General features: G+C 39.6%; 1 protein-coding gene across 1 annotated transcript in view; it reads right to left on the bottom strand.

The window, feature by feature from the left end:
* Positions 1–19,349, bottom strand: part of COL14A1 (collagen type XIV alpha 1 chain) — a 176,873-nt gene that overhangs the window by 112,808 nt on the left and 44,716 nt on the right. Inside the window, exons 7-15 of the mRNA XM_074943899.1 lie at positions 17,820–17,939; positions 15,650–15,814; positions 14,367–14,528; positions 12,737–12,888; positions 11,124–11,253; positions 7,704–7,849; positions 5,826–5,955; positions 2,724–2,863; positions 316–442 (exon numbers count right to left, since the gene is read on the bottom strand). Of these exons, the coding sequence (XP_074800000.1) occupies positions 316–442; positions 2,724–2,863; positions 5,826–5,955; positions 7,704–7,849; positions 11,124–11,253; positions 12,737–12,888; positions 14,367–14,528; positions 15,650–15,814; positions 17,820–17,939 (1,272 nt within the window). The remainder of the gene's footprint in view (positions 1–315; positions 443–2,723; positions 2,864–5,825; positions 5,956–7,703; positions 7,850–11,123; positions 11,254–12,736; positions 12,889–14,366; positions 14,529–15,649; positions 15,815–17,819; positions 17,940–19,349) is intronic.

The following is a 19,349-nucleotide window of genomic DNA, read 5'->3' on the forward strand; positions in this document are numbered from 1 at the left end:
ACATTGCAGATTCTGCAAAGAAATTTACATGGTCTAAAAGAGCAAAAAAAAGTTTAGCTCAGTAATTTTAGATTTACTAAGCCTTCCAGTCCTTAAATTTTTACTTTTTATAAACACCGAGTAATCTGACAGTGGAGATGCTATTTGCTACATTTTAGTGGTATAGTGCTCCCAAAATGAATAAAAAAGCAAAAACACCCCGATATTTTGTAATCACGGTTGGAAACTGTCACAGTTACTGGTCTTGCTTTCCATAAAAGTAAGTGAATATCAAAGGTGTTCTTGGAAAGCCTTCAAATATGCAGTTAGACTTACTTGTAGTAAAGCTGCCAGTCAGCGGCTCAGACTGTCCTTCATCATAGAGGGAAAAAATGGCAACAGTATATTCTGTAAGGGATGTCAGCCTTTTCAGGGTGTATGTTGAAACGCGATCAGCTTCCACCTGCAGAATTAATAATTTGTAATAGATACTGTCATGTGCTAGGAATACAGGAAACAAAACCCCTTTACGTTATCAGTGCCTGCAACTCGGCTGGCTAGTAATGGATATGGACAGAGAATGCCATGCAATTATGAAAAGAGTCACAAATTATATAATTATATGCAACATTTACATTATGAATGAAGGTAAAATCCAGGTCATCAAAACCTATTAAAATTAGATAGTCTAGATTGTAGCAAACTGGAGGAAGGGAGAATTAGAGAAGCCACAAGTATAAAGACATTTCTGACATATGAGTATTTTATGTTTAATATTTGTCATAAAAAGATGTTCGCAGGGTTGTTGTAGCCATGTTGGTCCCAGGATATTAAAGTTAAAAGGTAGGTGAGATAATATCTTTTATGGGACCAATTTCTGTTAGTGAAAGCTTGTCTCTTTCACCAACAGATGTTGGTCCTATAAAAGATATTACCTCACAGACACACCCCTTCTCCCTCTAATCAAAAATGATGACAGTTTTCTTTGGTCTTCAGCCAGAGTACATTTAATGTGACATTAAAGGAGGCATAAACCTCAGAAAGCTGCATAAGCTAGCTGTATATCAGGGCATTCAATGTCAAGTCAGATCAGGGCACAAAGAACAAGACACAAAACCAAAGCAAACTGGAAAAAATATGCGACCTATTTTATGAGCAAGAAAACTGAAGAATATATATCACCAACACATTACATATCATGCTCTCACCATATAAAGTATGCATATTATATTACTATGTATCTGAGATGTTCACATACCATGGTGATGGTTTAGACAGACATTAAAAACCTCAGAGATGCCCAGATTATAAATAAACGACAGAATGGGATTAAGTGAAGCTTAATTTATTGACAAATGTTAAAAGACATGGAAAAACTACTTATAGCTTTGCCACCCATGAGGTACATTGTCTTCCAAACTTGGGGGTAACCTGTCTCAGTTTAATATGGCTATTTATCCCATTTGTAAGAAAGAACTGATAACTCTAAATAGTCATAGCCACAGGCTAATGTCAGAGGCTTTTATATCATATTTTATTTGTACAGGATATGGTCTGTTTATATGATTGGCTCCATTTACTGCAACTATTTATTTAAACGTTTTTCATATATTTCGTCTGATTTTTGTATTATGATGTTTCATTCCATTTAGAGAGGCTGCTAATGGTGCATAGGCTGGTGAAAGCTATAAGGAAAGTTCTTCTAGTTACAATGCAGATCAATTGATAAACTAAGTATTATAACTAAGGGAATGTCTACACTGCGATTAAAAACCCATGGCTGCCCCTGGGTCTGCTGATTCAGGCTCACCTTACAGGGTCCTAAAGCCCGGGCTCCAGGCTGGGCCCAGAAGTCTACACTGCAGTTAAACAGCCCTGCAGCCCACTCCCCATGAACCTGAGTCAGCTGGCATGGGCCAGCCCAAGGGTATCTGACTGTAGTGTAGACATACCCTGAGAGTCCAAGTCTGAAATAGGTTGTTAAAGTCAAGTGATATCCTGCCTAAAGAAAACACTCATACCTATTCTGAGCCAAATCCTACTTCTGTTGGAAGTCAGTTTTTCCTCTTATATGTAACTATAGCAATAAAATTAACAAAATGTAGTAAAATCCCAGGCAGCCAAGTTTTTGGGTAAATTTCTTTTAAAAATGAGCTTAACCTCAGAGCCCACAGAAGTCTGGGAGCTTCATTATCTGGTCTGATCCACAGTAGGTATTTGGATACTGTCCACTTAGGTCAGGGGTTCTCAAACTGGGGGTTGAGACCCCTCAGGGGGTTGTGAGGTTATTACGTGGGGGTTCGCGAGCTGTCAGCCTCCACCCCAAACCCCGTTTTGCCTCCAGCATTTATAATAGCATTAAATATAAAAAAGTGTTTTAAATTTATAAGGGGTGAGGGGGTCGCACTCAGAGGCTAGCTGTGTGAAAGGGGTCACCAGTACAAAAGTTTGAGAACCACTGACTTAGGTCAAAGGTCAGATCCTACAAACACTTACTTACCTGAATAGTTCCATTCACTTTACTATGCGCATAAGGAAGGAGTGCTCATGCAAGTAAGGTTTTGCAGGATCAGATCCCACATGGGATCTGATGCACTCTGAATACATGCCCTGTATTAAGCATAATGTTCCAGGCACAGAGTTTGAAAATTATAAGTAAATCTTTTGTTACAGCTTGAAAGATCTGATTTGTTTACAGAAATTACACTTAAAAATAAGAATATGGTATATTATTAACTGCTTACCTCATTGGTTTCTGTCCCATCAGTTTTAACATACATAATACGATAACCATTTACTTTTTCGGAAGCAGGATCCCATGTTATCCTGGAAGTGCTGTGTCCGATGTCTGAAAATCTCAAGTTCCTGGGTGGACTTAAAGGCACTTGAAAAATAAATAGTTACAGTCATGAAAATAGTTCTGTCTTTTATTTCATCCACAAAGCACATTCTCTCTTGACAGTGAACATGAAACACTGTTTTAAAAGTGATAATATTAAGCAATATGACTGACAGTTTTGTTTCTATACCCTTTTCAGTTTAGACCACTAGTCAGCAAAGTACTTCAGCACATCTTGAAATTTAATAGCTGTGTAGTGCCATTGATTTCAATGGGACTGCATTTGTGGTTAAAATTAAGTAGGTGGTTAACTGCTTTGCTGAATCAGAGGCTAAAGCATTGGCAAGTATAAGTGCCATCATCACTGTTGAATATTGAAATTGAAAGAAATGGAAGTGGGGATCCTGCTTGCTGCTGGATAGCAGAGTTGGATTTATACCGTACAACATTTTCCTCACCTGTGCATTTGGATTTGTAAATTGATTTGTGTTAACTGTATCTGTGCTCCATGTGTTTGTTAGTGGAAATGGCATCTTTTAAATGATTATATGGTAGTCTCAAAAGTCATCTAAATCAAGAAACAGACAATGCTGGGTGATGTTTATAGCTAACCACTAAGGGAATTGCAAGTGTTAAATGCAAATACACCGTAACAATTCATATATGGAGAATATTTGACCTCAAAATTCATTTTTCACATCTTTTTATGCTAGTGATGCTCAAACAGTCAAATATTCGCAGAAAGTGAAAACAAAAGGATGGCAAACATGGTAAATTCAAATGAATATTAGTGAAAACATTTCCATTATTAGTTCAGCTTTAGTTAACACCAAACTTCATTCACAAATCCATTACGTTACCTTCATATTTTCCTAATCCAAGTTCAGCAGAAGGGTAAATGCACACTGTATATGTTCACAGAATGCTTAACTTATTGTGGAAGTTTCAGGACTGACAAAAACCAGTTTGTTTTTTAAAGACCTTAGCAAAGGAAAAAAGGTTTCTAAGATAAGAAGTTAAGTGAATTCAGGATGGTTTCTCTTCAGCATATGAGAAAGTTAGGTGAAAGTTAGCCTTCCATAAGTCTAATGGAACATCTGACCAGAGATTTCTCCAGTTCTTGGGCAGAGGGAACTGACAAGATCGATAGAGCTGCTAGCTGTTCAACACTTATTACATTTGTCCCTGATTACATATGAGATTCCTCTGTAGGCAAGATTACATATGGATGGAGTATTCTCCAAGCAGTTAAGGCCCTCTTCCCGCTATATACTGGTTGGCTGGTGTAAAGGGGTGGAAGAGGGGACTATGCTGCATATACAGTCACAGTCTGCTTCCTGGTTTCCCCTCCCTGTGGGGGAGGGTGCAGGTACTATTACCCGTTTCTGGGTTCCATTCTGTCCCATGGGTAGAAGCTGTGCAGGGAGCAGGCATACAGATCTATGCAGATCCAGTAAAGCAAGGAGAGAACAGAACCTGGACTGCCTGGCACTTACTGCCTACTAAAAACATGCTACCTATCATAAATGAAGGTGCTCTCCAACTCTTAGTTCTGCAGGAGGCTCCTCCTGCTCCTTTTTCCAAAGGGGGTTCTGTCCCGCACTAGTGCTTCTGTTGCCTTCTCTCCCTCTCTCCTAGATATAGCAGCGTTCAGCTGGAAGATGCTGTTCTTGGTGATGGGGCGCCCTCATCCCCCCATTGAACTTTGGCAGGTTCTGACCCTTAATTAGCAACTAAATACCAGCACTGGCCAAAGACCACCCTGGTGCTAGTACTGAGAGCTAGCAATACCTGTGGCTGAAAGGAAAAAGTAAGTGATAGGATCAGAAAACAGAATGGGACCATGCACCCTGAAGCCCCCATTTCAACAAACTGTTATAAATGTGATCTGTTGTAAACAGAAAAAACAGAAGGACCTACAGGAAGTTACCTGGGGGCACATGTGCTCTTTTTAATTACATCAACCAATCTCCCACCTACCAAGGAGAAACAACAATGGTCCAAGAACAGCCACCCGGCCTCTCACAGGTCCCTTCCTGGTGCCTCAAGTATTATTAATTCTGGATCTCTTTGGTTTGCAGTCCTCTGTTATGATCCAAGTGAACTTTACTCTCTTATAAGAGGGCTTCCCTGCCTTCTCCATCTTCTCACTGCATTATTCCCTTACATCCCCAACCATCTGATGTCTTAATTTGCTGTGTTAGCTACCTGTTCTAGATTGTACAGTTGTCTGTGAAGAGCTATGTGCCCTGACGGTAATACGTAAATAATAACTAAATATATTAATTGAAGAAGAAAAGTAAATAGCTGATACTAATAATGTCCTCACAGCAAACGAAGTCTAATCAGATCATTAGTTTTCATTTTAAAAGGTGGCCGGTCAGAATCTGGTATCATGTGTCAGATTGAGGGCAACCCTTCCCAAGGGGAAAGCAAGACACTTCCCTTCCCACTTGTGCAACTGCACAAAGACTGCTCTCAACAGTAGTGCTTGTGAGCTAGGAAGAGCTGGTGCTACTCATTCCTGGACCAAGATGCTAAAAAGGGAGAGAGAAAAAAGGGAGGGAAAAGGCAGGGCAGCGCCACAAAACCACAAGGTAGTCCTAGGTAATAAAATAAAATAATAATAATATATGGCCAGATTCTGCCACCCTCACTCATGCTGAGTAGTACCTTCCTGTGCAATTAGTTCCACTGAAATCAATAGGGCTATCAGCAGCACAAGGCACTACCCAAATAAGTAAAGGTATTAGAATCTGGTCTATGGAAAACATGCTCTTTTGTGGAGAATTATATACTGTACCTGGTCCTGTAATGTACAGTACTCTGTCTAAATTAAATAGCAGCAGCAGGAAACTGAACTTATCCAAACCATAATGCACAGTATGATCTCCTCTCAGTTACTCCTCTATACAGATTTTTAAATCAGAGATCTATTTTCATACATACAAAGACCTCCTGGAGTTTTATTACTGCTGTATAGTGAATACAGATGTGTCTGACCTACATGTTGTTTCTTGTCCTGTCAGGGGGTCACTAGCTTCTTCTCCAAACATCGCATAAACTGTGACTGTATATTCTGTGTTAGGCAATAATCCATCCAGTTCGATATCTGTCAAGGCCTCTCCAATTTTCATCTAAAGGTAATATGAATAATAGACACATTATTTCTAAACTAGCTCATGAGTGGAGAAAAACAAGCCAGGAGCATTTTTGTATAGGAGAAAAGTATATTCAATAGGGACAGAGCATATTTTTATAGAGCTGGTAAATGCCATAAAACTGAATAAAAGTAAAGGGCTACAATATGCCCATTTAGGCTCCAATTCAGCAGAGCACTTAACTTTCGGCACACAATTAATCCTTTGAGAGTCAATGGCACTATTCATGTGCTTAAAGTTAGGCATGTGCTCAAGTGCTTTGCTCAACAGGGGCTTCTGAGCACTGTAGTTAAACAGGAAATTGGTAGAGCCAAATCTTGCTCTGTGTTGACTCAAAGAAATTGATCAGCTGTACCTGAACACAGAACTTGGGCCAGTGAACAGTTTTGTTATTGCATAGAGCAATGAAATACCTAAAATTGTCTAAAAGGCAACACCCCAAGGAAATGCCTAACATGAAGGTGGAGAGGATATAAAGGTGACCAGCCACACAAGCAACAACACAATAGCCCTCTGTTGCAGCAGAACAAACGGCCCTCAACCTCTCTTCAATATGCATCTCTGCCTAAGAGACTGTTGAATCTTTATACCAGCTCAGTGGAAACTAATGGCCTCCAAATGACTGCTGAAGTGAGAATATTGCAATGAGGGGAAATGACTCTGCCTCATTAATCAGAAGTCTGTCTACAGGCTGAGGCTTGGTTTTGCTTTTTCTATTTCAGGTGTGTACCATTTTCCCCTTGAGCTCCTTCAGTAGGTGCCGCATTAACAGGGCTGATTTATTGATTGAAAGATCTTTCGACAGGGTGAGGCTCAGTTTTGCTGACGTCAGCTAGATTTCAATGAGGCCCTATTTTCAGAGGGCTACCTGATCATAGCTACTCATTCTGCAAAGAACACAAGTCTATTCGAGCTCTCAGTGGCTTCCTACACCCTTTCCAGAATGTTGCATGCATTTGCCTGCTGTCAGTGAGTCCTTATATAAAATACTCTTAATTTCGTATACAGTCAATGGAGCATAAAACAATTTTAAATCTTAGCCCTAAGACTGCACTAACACTATATTAGCGGTTTCCAAAAATCCAGTGATATTTCTAGTGACAGCATAATATTCTGCCTATCATTTTATCTACTCGAGAACTGTACCTTACTCTGTCATTCTTGTTCTACTCAGAGTTATTCACATTTAAAATTAATGGTTTTATTCTTTCTAAAGCTAACTTCAAAAACAAAACAAAAAACCTTAGACATTTATTAAACATAAAAGTTAGAATGAAAACAAAACGTAGAAATGTCAAATTTACTAATTTAAGTTGATTTACTTTTTTAAAAGTCCAACTGTAAACAAAAAGACTAAAACTTCATGATCTTCTAAATCCATTTTTCAGAAAGATCAAGTCATTTGTGTTTTGCTTTCTTTTTTTCTGTGTTTGCGTTTTTGCCTTCATGCTATGATACAATATTGCCTCATGAGTCCAAGAGACTCCCTTTATCTCAGCTATAACTTGTGGCATTTCTTCTGTTCTAATGAGGACAAATTTGAAAGTACTGAAAATTAAAAATAACTACTTGGCATGCAGTTTGCATAGAAAGTCAGTAACATGTATGGTACTTTAAAAGCTAGGAAATAGACAAGATTTGAAGCTAAGGACCATCTGACATTTTGTTCTTTAAATGTTATGTTTTTGAATAGCTAGAATCCAAATGAAAGCTAAATACATCACCTCCTTTTCATCTGCTGCCAGTCCCTCTGTGAGGGGAGCATATAGGATCATATAACCAGTGGCACCCGCTACTCCATTCCACTTTGCTCTCATGCTGCTCTGTGACACATCATACAATTGCAGATTTGATGCTGTAGGCAAAGCAACTGTGACAGAAAGAGGTACATGTTTTTCAATTGCATCTAAAAAAACTTGCTTAACATTTCATAAAATTTTGTTTGACTATCGGGAACACAAAGAAATCCAGCAGAGTAAACACTGGAAACACTGTTTGACGTAATAACAAAGAGCTATAAAAAGATCTCTGAATTAGAGAGCTGGGAAAAGGGCTTTGTCATCTATCCAAGTCCCCAGACAGGGTTGGGTTGTTCTTACAGAACATTTCTAGTACTTTGCCCCAGTCAGATTTTCAATCCTACAAGAGCAAGGACTTCTACCCTTTCCCTTGGGAGAATCCTCAACAGTTTAACAGATATAGTTGGACCAAACTGCTCCATGCACAGGTCCCACCCCACCTCTCTTCTAGATCTGCATGGGGGAGAGGATTGGCGGTGGAGAGTGAGTAGAGCCACCATTAGGGGTAAGCCACATAGGCAGCCACATGGGCACTTAATTTTTAGGGGGTAAATTCTGCCTGGCAATAACCTCTTCACCCCCGCAATGTGTGGGAGGCATGTTCACGGTGAGGGGGCAAGGTCAAGAGGAGCAACAGAAGGCTGGACTGTGTTCTAACATGGGGTTGTGCCTAGGGTCCTGGGTTGCCTTAATTAGCCCTGCACATCAGTCAGGAGTGTGTGACTAAGTAGGCTGAACTAAGTCCTTAAAGGGGATGAACATGTTGACACGTTAAATTATGGCGGTGCCATTGGAGCATAGAACTAATGTGGGTTTCTTTTTTAAACAAAAGTTCCCTTTAACTTTTAAGAATAGCCTTCTATTTTGCCAGGTTTCAGAGTAATAGCCGTGTTAGTCTGTATTCGCAAAAAGAAAAGGAGTACTTGTGGCACCTTAGAGACTAACCAATTTATTTGAGCATAAGCTTTCGTGAGCTACAGCTCACTTCGTCGGATGCATACTGTGGAAAGTATAGAAGATCTTTTTATACAAACAAAGCATGAAAAAATGGGTGTTTACCACTACAAAAGGTTTTCTCTCCCCACACCCCACTCTCCTGCTGGTAATAGCTTATCTAAAGTGATCACTCTCCTTACAGTATGTATGATAATCAAGTTGGGCCATTTCCAGCAATGGCTCACATCTCAACATCCTTCTCTCTGGCCTTGACAAATACAATCTTGCCCAGCTCATATCCATCCCAAATGCTGCTGCTAAGATCATTTTCCTAGCCTGTTACTTTGACCATGTCACCCCTTTCTTTGACTCCCTCCACTGGCTCTACCTTTTCTATTGTATCAAACATAACTACTTGTCTTCACTTTCAAGGCCCTTCATGCCCTATCCTCACCCTCCCTACCATCTCTCAATCATTATCGAGCCATTGACTCCTGCCTCCAATTGGCCCATGACACCAGTCTTCATTGGCCACTTGTTAAGTTTTCAAACAAGCACTTTCATCCTTTCCCCCATGCTGCGCCTCATGCTTGGGGGGAGGTCCCCATAAACAACTGCAAAGCTACCTCATTATCCTTCCAAGCCCTCCTTAAAACTCTCCTTTCTGGTGATGCCTACAAAAAGTTTGATAACAGATAGGGTACTGGTGTGCTGGAACCATTGTCCATCATGAAGACCAATATTATCTCATTGCTTCCTTGTACTACCTTGTCTGTCCATTTCTGTCTGTTGTCTCTTGGTTTATACCTAGCTGTAAGCTCTCTGGGGTAAGGACAATCTTTTTGTTCTGGGTTTGTACAGAACCTAGCACAATGGGGTCCTGGTCCATGACTAAGTTTCCTAGGTGCTCCAATAAAACAAGTAATAAATAATAAGGAGAGAGAGAGAAGGGGGACAAAAAGATGGGAAGAAGGAGAGAGCGCTTCTGCTACAATTTTCAAATTAAAATTAATTGCAAATGTAAAAACTTTAAGAGCATATTAGACAAAGTTAATCTGCAGCTGGGGTAGACACCCAATAATGCCGATAACTGAAAAAAATTACATTAAGAGGAAATTTGAAAGTAGCTAGAATAAATATAGGTATAAGAAATTTTCAAGAATTTCAAATAAATATACATTTGATAATTATTTTGCATTTTTCAAAGTGATTAAAAGATAGGATCCTCTCTTACTTTTCTGTATTTTATGCATTTATGGCACTGAATATATTTATCTAAACAGCATACTACTGTAAGGTCATTTTAATGTACTATATACACAAATGTGATAGTTTTCACATTTGTGGTTAATTTTGTCAGTGTCACAAAAGGTAAAAAATGTAAAGTATAATTTTTCACAGATTTCAACTGGCATCGTGAAAAATACTTCCAAACTGCAAATATTTTATAACCTGGAGTGATTAATACTTACACATTTCAGACTGTTACTTATGACACTCAAAGATTTGTTTATATAACGCTTGCAGCCACACCACCTTGGGCTGTGATCTGATCGGATCTCAGAAAATAAGCAGGGCTGGGCTTAGTCAGAACTTGAATAGGTGACTTCAAAGGAATACCAGGTGCAACAGGAAATGATACTATTGACTCAGTATGTGACACTCTTCCCGCTGAATCAGAAATTAACCAATTCCTAACATGGTGTTACAGAACTACTTATTGAATACTTCACAGTGTTAAATGTAATTATCCTTACAACATCCCTGAGGTAGGGAAGTACAATTATCACAGATGGGAAACTGAGGCACAGAAAGTCAGAGTCACTTCCCAAGGAAATGTAGGCAGTCTGTGGGAGAGCAGGAAATTAAACACTTGTCTCTCCAGTCACAAACAGTCCCCTATCCAGTGAACCTCCCATCATCACTTAAGGAACTAAGGCCAAAAAGTGGAAATAAGGCTGTATGCCTAAGCCATAAAGTTTAGATCCAGCCGCAGCTCCAAACTGTTCCAGAGTCTAGGAGTGTTATGATTTAGAGCAGTGCTTCTCAAGCTATCTGAGGTGGGGGACCGGCAATCTTTTTTTTCCAATGTGCGCGCAGACCGGCAGCCGATGGCGCGCGGACCGACATCGGTCCGTGGACCACCACTTTGAGTAGCACTGATTTGGAGGCTTGGTTTGGCCCATTACAGAGAGAATGTAACTGGCTCAAAGTTTGGGAGAATTTGGACCCAGGTGTTTAGTTCAGGCCCAAATCTAATAAATAAATGTCGGACATTACTAATAAAAAGAGCTGAAGAGAAAAAAAAGACTTGATTCTGCATCCCCTACTCACACTGAGCAGTGCCTACTCACCCAGCATTCAGTATTACTGAGTCAGGTCCATAACAAATTGAGTGAGGATACTTACGTGTAGTTTCACTACCACGGAGGCCCTCACTTGCAGCACTTATATATATAGCAAACACAGCTATCTGATATTCAGTTAGAGACATCAGGTTTTTCAGAACTGCTGTTGATACACTTCCATCCACCACTACCTGTTTGGGGAAAAATGCAATGAAATAAGTATAAAATAAATTAATTTTATTACTATTTAATCCATCTTATCAGTTTGTTTTATCTGTCATATTTCTAAGACAGTCCTTGGCATGATACATAAATGTTAATCTATCTATGTTTAACAGGGCAAAAATGATATTTGTATCTCAGTATACAGTACAGTAGCCAGGAAACAGAATGGCAACAATATGCATAATGAGGAGTCTTAAGGCAATACAAAGCAACACTTTGGATCAAAGGAAATGTTAAAAATACAATTAACATAATGGAAATTAAGAATATTGTGTAATGGACACTTTCTGATATGTTTCAGAGTAGCAGCCGTGTTAGTTTGTATTCGCAAAAAGAAAAAGGAGTACTTGTGGCACCTTAGAGACTAACAAATTTATTTGAGCATAAGCTTTCGTGAGCTACAGCTCACTTCATCGGATGCATCACGAAAGCTTATCCTCAAATAAATTTGTTAGTCTCTAAGGTGCCACTTTCTGATATATTTATTATGTAATTCAAAATTTCATTATAGTACTGCATGCACATACCTGTGTGCACACACACATACACACACACACACACCCCACAACAACAAAATCCCCAAAATAAAACAAAATATCTTCAAAAAATAAAACGCATTTAACTTCACCCTTTCATTATATTGCTTTTGTTGTCCTGTCTCCACTCTCCATCCCTTCCCATCCTGTTCTGAAAGTTGTCTGATTAAGTTGTAAACTTTTTCATGCAGTGTCCTTGTTTTCACACTACCTCCAAAGCACTTAGTGAACTGTTGGTGCTACACAAATAATAAATATCTATCTGGCCCCCGTACTGGTCAGTTTTAGCCAGATTCCCAACTCTACATCCGTGGGTTTTTTTAAAATAAGTTATGTTTCCAAAGCTCAAACTCTATCCCTTCTGCCCCTTTCTGGTCCTGTATCCTTTGAAATAGCATCATACAGAGTTGGTCCAACAAGGCAAGCTGATGTATAAATAAAAACACAGTTTACGTATTGGATTTTAGGTCCTATCCTTGAGCAATGTAATCACAGACTGTGGTGCATGTTTACGCAGCCTGTGGTAGCAAGCCTCCAAGCCTAAGTCAACGTACTTGGGTTCATGGACTCACGCTACCGAGCTAAAAATAGCGGTGTACATGTTGTGGCTTGAAATGGAGCTCAGGCTGTGAAGCGGGCCTCAGAGCCTGTGCTTCAGCCCAAGCTGCATTTTAAAGTTCTGTCTACACAACTACTTTTAGTGCAATAGTGCAAGTCCCACCAGTCTGAGTCTGTCGACCTGGGCTCAGAGACTTGCTGCCACGGGCTACCACTGACTGTGTAGATGTACCCTTAAATGGAAGCAGCATCAGGCCTGTGATCAAGTGCTCTCATTCCCAACTGGTGAATTCTTTCTATTATGTCTACTAGAAGTTCTCACAATCATGAAACTGAAAATTTTCCCCTCCATTACCTCCTCTGGTTGGCCTCCTCTAGTGGGATAGTACACAACTCTGTATTTTTCCACCTTGCCAGGTGCATGGGTCCAGCTAACACGGAATCCTCTGGCTGTTACCTCAGATGTGACCAAATTAGTAGGAGCTCCAAGAGTGGCAACAAATGTTCCTATATATGAGATAATATAAAGAAATTATTTTTACTCCTGTAAAATAATGATTTGTTTTTGCTCTAATTGCTGAGTTCCCAAAGATCTCTCATCATTAGAAACTGAATTAATTGGAGAGGGCATGTTTATTTAGGCAGTTTTTAATATTAACTAACTAAATAATAAAAATAATAATACATATACAATTTTCAGTGGGACCAGGCCTCATTGGTTTAGGTGGAAAACTTTACATGCAGCACACACAAAGGTTTCAGCACAAATGTTATTACAACTGCAATGTTTCTCCCAAGCTTCCCTGGTTGCCTGGCCTTCCATGTATTCACTCCCTCCCCAGGTGCTTCCAAACACCCTCTCCCCAAGTTCCAGAATCAGCCAGGAGTCTCCATAGCTGTGAACATGCTAAAGAACACAGTAGAGAGCCCGTCCCCTGTACTCCTTGGAAGGTCTGCAGGTGGGATGGTATCTGACAAGGCACCCTGGAGCTACACTCAGCAGACATTGCCCCCCCACACCCCCCGAGATACTTCATTGGTTCATGAGCCCTTTGATGGCCATGTCTTCCCCCCACACACAGACCATGGCCAGTCACAGATCCCCCTACCATCTGTGTAATTCTTAGGGGATCCAGGAGGAAGAGAGAAGCCTACTAATGCAATATCTTTTCAGAAGACAGCTTCAGATGCATGTGCAATGCGACCTTCCTCAGTGAGGCACTCCATAAGCTTAGGGAAATGCATCTGGCATTTGCATCTGCTGCATACGATTTTACAGGGTCACAGCTCAGCCAATTCAAATCAATTTCTCTGGAACATTTCTAAAGGTACTTTCTCAAGGAGGGCTATTTCTCTGATGAACTTCAACATTCTACCCCTAGCATTTTCAGCTGCTCAAAAGGTCCTAAGATTCAGCAGAATTTTTATGTACTTGTAATTTTTCCATCCCCACAACCTTTCCTCATACTCCATAATGCTGGGTTGTTTTTTTTTTGCTCAGAGATTAAAAAATAAAAATAAAAAAGTTCAACTTCATGTAGAGACCAAGCCTGGGAAACTTCAAATTGAAAGGTGAACATTTGGCAAAGTTATGAGACTAAGAAAACAAGGGATTAGAATGGAAACCAGGGCACAGCCTTAACTAGCTTTATTCCTTCTCTGATTCATCCCCAAACCTGCACACCGAAAAATACCCTCTTTTTACCTGTTCACTGGTGATAGCTATGGCAGAATGAATGCACTTTTTTTTCGTGTACCTAACACTATAACAACAAAAGACAAACTGCTATCAAGGAACTAAGCAAAAGATATTAGCATACGCATGAAATACACATCAGAAAAAATACCTTCTCTGATAATGTGGTATCCTGGTAGCAAAATATACATAGAAAGAGTAAAATGTCAGAAACCAGTTCAAAACTGTCTCTATTCTAAAATTGGATTTGCTGGTATAATATCAAGATCAAACAAAATTTCTTATTTACCTTTGATTTCCTTTTCCTGTTCCTCCACTCTTGAACACACTGTTCTCGTAAGACTTTCCACAATGGTATGCATGAAGTTAAAGTCAGCAACGTTGTAGACATGAGTACTGTCTGGTTCAGAGGCAATCTCTTTGAGTTCATTTATATCTGCATTCTTCACACCTTACAGTGGAGAGACAAAATAGGAAAATGTTTGCAACAAAAGAAATCGGCGTAACGTTTAAGCCATGCAGCCTGGCCAAAGCCTACTGATGTCTATGGAGTCTTTCCCCATTTCACTGGCTTCAGTGTGCTTTGGATCAGGACTACAGTCAAGCTGTTAATTACAGGTAGTTATAATTAATCACAAAGGTTAATTTCCAGTATTACAAGTGTTACTGACATCTTTGCAATATTCTGACGATAACTAGCATATGTTTATCCTCCTAAAATGCCAGTTACATTAATAGTCAGAGGATACTGAAAAAAGTTAAAATTTTCCAAAGCATTTTTGATGCTTAATCCAGATAGAAACATGATAGGACCCTTATAAATATACTAGATAGTGTGACAAAGTTCCTCCTCTACCTTGGTGGGTCTTGCGCTTACTGGCGGATTTGCTCACCTTGGAGCTTCACAACGGCCCTCAGTTTGGCCGTTTTCATGAACCCACAGTCCAGGTCAACTCCTCCTGTGTCTGACCAGGAGTTGGGAGGTTTGGGGGGAACCCGGGCCCACCCTCTATTCCGGGTTCCAGCCCAGGGCCCTGTGGAACGCAGCTATCTAGAGTGCCTCCTGGAACAGCTGTGCAACAGCTGCAACTCCCTGGGCTACTTCCCCATGGCCTCCTCCCAACATCTTCTTTATCCTCACCATAGGACCTTCTTCCTGGTGTCTGATAATGCTTGTACTCTTCAGTCCTCCAACAGTATGCGTTCTCACTCTCAGCTCCTAGCGCCTCTTGCTCCCAGCTCCTTACACACGCACCACAAACTGAAATGAGCTCCTTTTTAAACCCAGGTGCCCTGATTAGCTTGCCTTAATTGATTCTAGCAGCTTCTTGATTGGCTGCAGGTGTACTAATCAGCCTGTCTGTCTTAATTGTCTCCAGAAGGTTCCTGATTATTCTGGAACCTTCCCTGTTACCTTACCCAGGGAAAAGGGACCTACTTAACCTGGGGCTAATATATCTGCCTTCTGTTACTCTCCCGTAGCCATCTGGCCCGAGCCTGTCACAATAGATAGAACAGATCAGAGACTTATAAAAAATAAAATGCAATAAATAGATACGTTAGAATACATACCAATAGCAAACAATTCAACGCCAGCATCACGCAGATTTTTAGCAGGTGGGATGACATCATCTTGGGATTTTCCATCTGTGACCAATATACCAATTTTGGACACATTGGATCTTGCACCTGCTTCAGGCTTAAAGCTGTTCTCCAAAATAAAAGTTAAGGCAAGACCTAAAAAAAATAAAAAATAAAAAAAATGGTTTGGCTAATAAAATTGGCCATGTAACACAGATATTTTTATTGATTTTTTGAAGTTTAATTTTCTATGCAAAGTAAAGAATGCTGAGAAACCTCCTACTGAATAATAACTTATAAAAGAGAACAAACTTTTACTTAAAAATATACTGTTCCAAGCAGGCAGCTTGAATTAAAGGCAGGGCAAAAATGGGAGCAGTCCTCAGCAACCTTCCAATCAATAAAATTATTTACAACAGAGAATAGAACCTTGTTTGAAACTAAACTGGGCTACTGAGCTACTCACATACCTTACCCCACCAGAGAGACAAGGTGGGTGAGGTAATATATTTTATTGGACCAATTTTTGTTGGTGAAAGAGACAAGTTTTCGAGCCACCAGAGCTCTTCTTTTATTGGAGAGAAGTTTGGTCCAATAACAATATTACCTCACCGACCTAGTCTCTCTAATATCCTGGGGCTGATATGGCTACAACTACACTGCATATTACCCCACAAGGGAAGTTAGAGGATTTCATCTATTAGTAAATTTGGGTTCCAATTCAGCAAAGGACTAAAAACATGCTTACCATTAACACTGACTTCTCAAGATTGAAAGCATCAAGACTATTCACATGCTTAAAGTTAAGCACATGCTGAAGTCATTTGCTGAACTGGTATTTCAAAGAGTAACATATACATCCTGTTTAACACACATTTTTAGAAATGCTGGTCAAATTACAGATGATATTTCTGTAACGAAACTGCCTTTTGTTGGTTTGTCAGCAGAAGTCACTGAAACAGGAAATCAGATTGCTAATTTCAGGCCTGAACCTGAAACCCCTCCCAGGAGTGGTTCTTCAAGTTCCACTGAATACGGAACAGATCCTGAGCAGCTTTCATTGCCCTCAGTTCCCACTGGAGTCTCTGAGACCTGACAGTGCTAAGTTTTATGGGAGAAATTCACCCCCTGCAGAAATGTTGCACAAAAACCCATTTACCACTTAACTTAGGCCATTAAAATCCAGTTGCTGAGTACAATCTTTTATTTTAAAGCTTTTTACACTCATAAACTGAGGAAAAGCTTAAATTAAGCTAATGGAGAATGTAACGTCAAAAACTGATTATTATGATTTGGGAGAGGCAATTTGGCTCTAATTTGAAAGTTAAAAGGAAGCCATATAAAAAGAGGTTAGGCAAAAGCCACCTCTAATGTCAGAATATAATCATCACAGTGGATTTATTACTTGCTTCTTGGTATTTCTATCAAGCATCAGTTCAGCTATGGTACCGCAGTATATCCCTTCTGTTCCCAGTCCAACCATAATAATTCCTTACACCAAAATAGCGATTGGTGGAGGAGAAAAGGGAGAACTTCTAAGCCTCTCTGGAAAAAATAGTTTGGCAATAATTTACTCTTTCAGTCCATTATCCTCCAGACAAGAGAGCCAAGACTATTAAAGTGTTGCACTGATGCTATGGGATTCCTCTCCAGAGGATATATATTTTATCATATTGACAAGTATCCCGCAGCTATCCATCACTAAATTTCCAAAGAGCCATGCAGGGTTTCAATACCATGAAAGTTAATGGGAGTCTAAAACCCCCCAGTGATTCTTTGAAAATTTACCACCACCAACAGTCAGATGTTAAAACAACACACTTTCTTTCTCCAACTGAATGAGGTTTTGTGTATGAACAGTGTCAATGGCTTTTGCTGCTCTATCCTCTTTCCAGAATGTAAAAGTGAACTTCCTTTGCTGTTAGTTTTGGCATAGATAGATCATACACACTCAGATTTTGCAGATTGAGGCCTGAGTCAAAGCTCACTAAAGACATGAAGATTTCCATTGACTGCAGCTACTTCAGATCAAGCTCTTAGGCAAACTTCAAAAATAAACAGCACATTCACCTTTAAGAAACAGAACAAACCCCAATACTCTAAGCCAATGCAGCATGGCATATTTTGGAGCATGTGGCTAATGCAAAAATACATACTGTACCTGTTAATGTATTCCCTCCCTTATATGGCAGATTACGGACTGCATCCAAAACAGCATCCTTTGTGCTAAAGGCATTCAGATGCCATTCAATTCGGGGATCCCCACTGTACTGAGCAAGACCTAGTGAACCAGAAATAAATACATTGCATGAGATTCATTTTTTCAAGTATATGCACACTAGGCTATCAGTAGTTTGCTATCATAACAGGGCTCTTTTGAACTCTTTAATCTAAAGAAGAATTTATTACTCCCTAAATTGTTCTGGATGCCAACTCCACTATGTATTTTCTAGGTTTTTCTTTCAAGTGCTAAGGAATTTAAGTAAAAGGTAATGTGCATTTTTTTTCAGGCTTTAGGAAGATTCCAAGAACTCATTTCATGAAAGAGAACAATTTTATTAAATGCCTCTTTGAACAGGCTAAAATGTAAGTAGCAAAACAGATATGATATATTGTTCAAATCAGTTTTAAACATGATAGAAACCGTCTGTTGGCACTCTCTTCATTTAAAAATTCCACTGTAAGGGCCTGATCTAATGCCAATTGAAGTCAATATGAGTCTTTCTGTTGATTTCAAAAGGCACTAGCTTAGAACCTGAGATGAATATATGGCTATATGTCATCTCAGGAAGAGATGCAGAGATAAAATTTCTAGACACAATAAATGACTGCTTCTTGGAGCAGCTTGTCCTGGAACCCACAAGGGGAGAGTCAATTCTTGATTTAGTCCTAAGGAGAACACAGGATCTCATCCAGGAGGCAAATATAGCTGAACCAATCAGTCATAATGACCATAATGTAATTAAATTTAACATCCTTGTAGGGGCAAAAGTAGCATTTCACTTCAAAAATGGGAACTACACAAAAGCGAGGAAGCTAGTTAAATGGAAATGAAAAGGAACAGTTGGAAAGATGAAATGCTTGCAGACTGCAGGAGCCTACTCACAAACACCATAGTAGAGGTTCAAATTAAATGTATACCCCAAATAAAAAAAACAAACAGCAAGAGGACCAAAAAAATGCCATCTTCAGTTACAGGCAAAAAGGCATCCTTTAAAAATTGGAAGTCAAATCCTACTGAGGAAAATAGAAAGGAACATAAACTCTGGCAAGTCAAGTGTAAAAATATAATAGAGTATGTCAAGAAAAAAACTGAAGAGCAACTAGCTAAAGACACAAAAACTAAAACAGCAAAAAAAAATTAAGCACATCACAATCAGTAAGCCTCACAAACTATCAGTGGGGTCACTGGCTGCTTGAGATTCTAAAGGAGACTCAAAGAAGACAAGGCCATTATGGAGTATCTAAATGAATTCTTTGCATTGGTCTTCACTGCGGAGGATGTGGGGAAGATCCCCACACCCAAGCCATTATTTTTATGTGACTAATCCAAGGAACTGTCCCAGATTGAGGTGTCAATAGAGAAGGTTTTGGAACAAATTAAACAGTATTAAGTCACCAGGGCCAGATGTACCTTGAGAGTTCTGGAGAGTTCTGAAGGAACTCAAATATGAAACTGAAGAACTAACAA

Source organism: Natator depressus, chromosome 2 (assembly GCF_965152275.1).
Source record: "Natator depressus isolate rNatDep1 chromosome 2, rNatDep2.hap1, whole genome shotgun sequence".
Classification (NCBI taxonomy): domain Eukaryota; kingdom Metazoa; phylum Chordata; order Testudines; family Cheloniidae; genus Natator; species Natator depressus.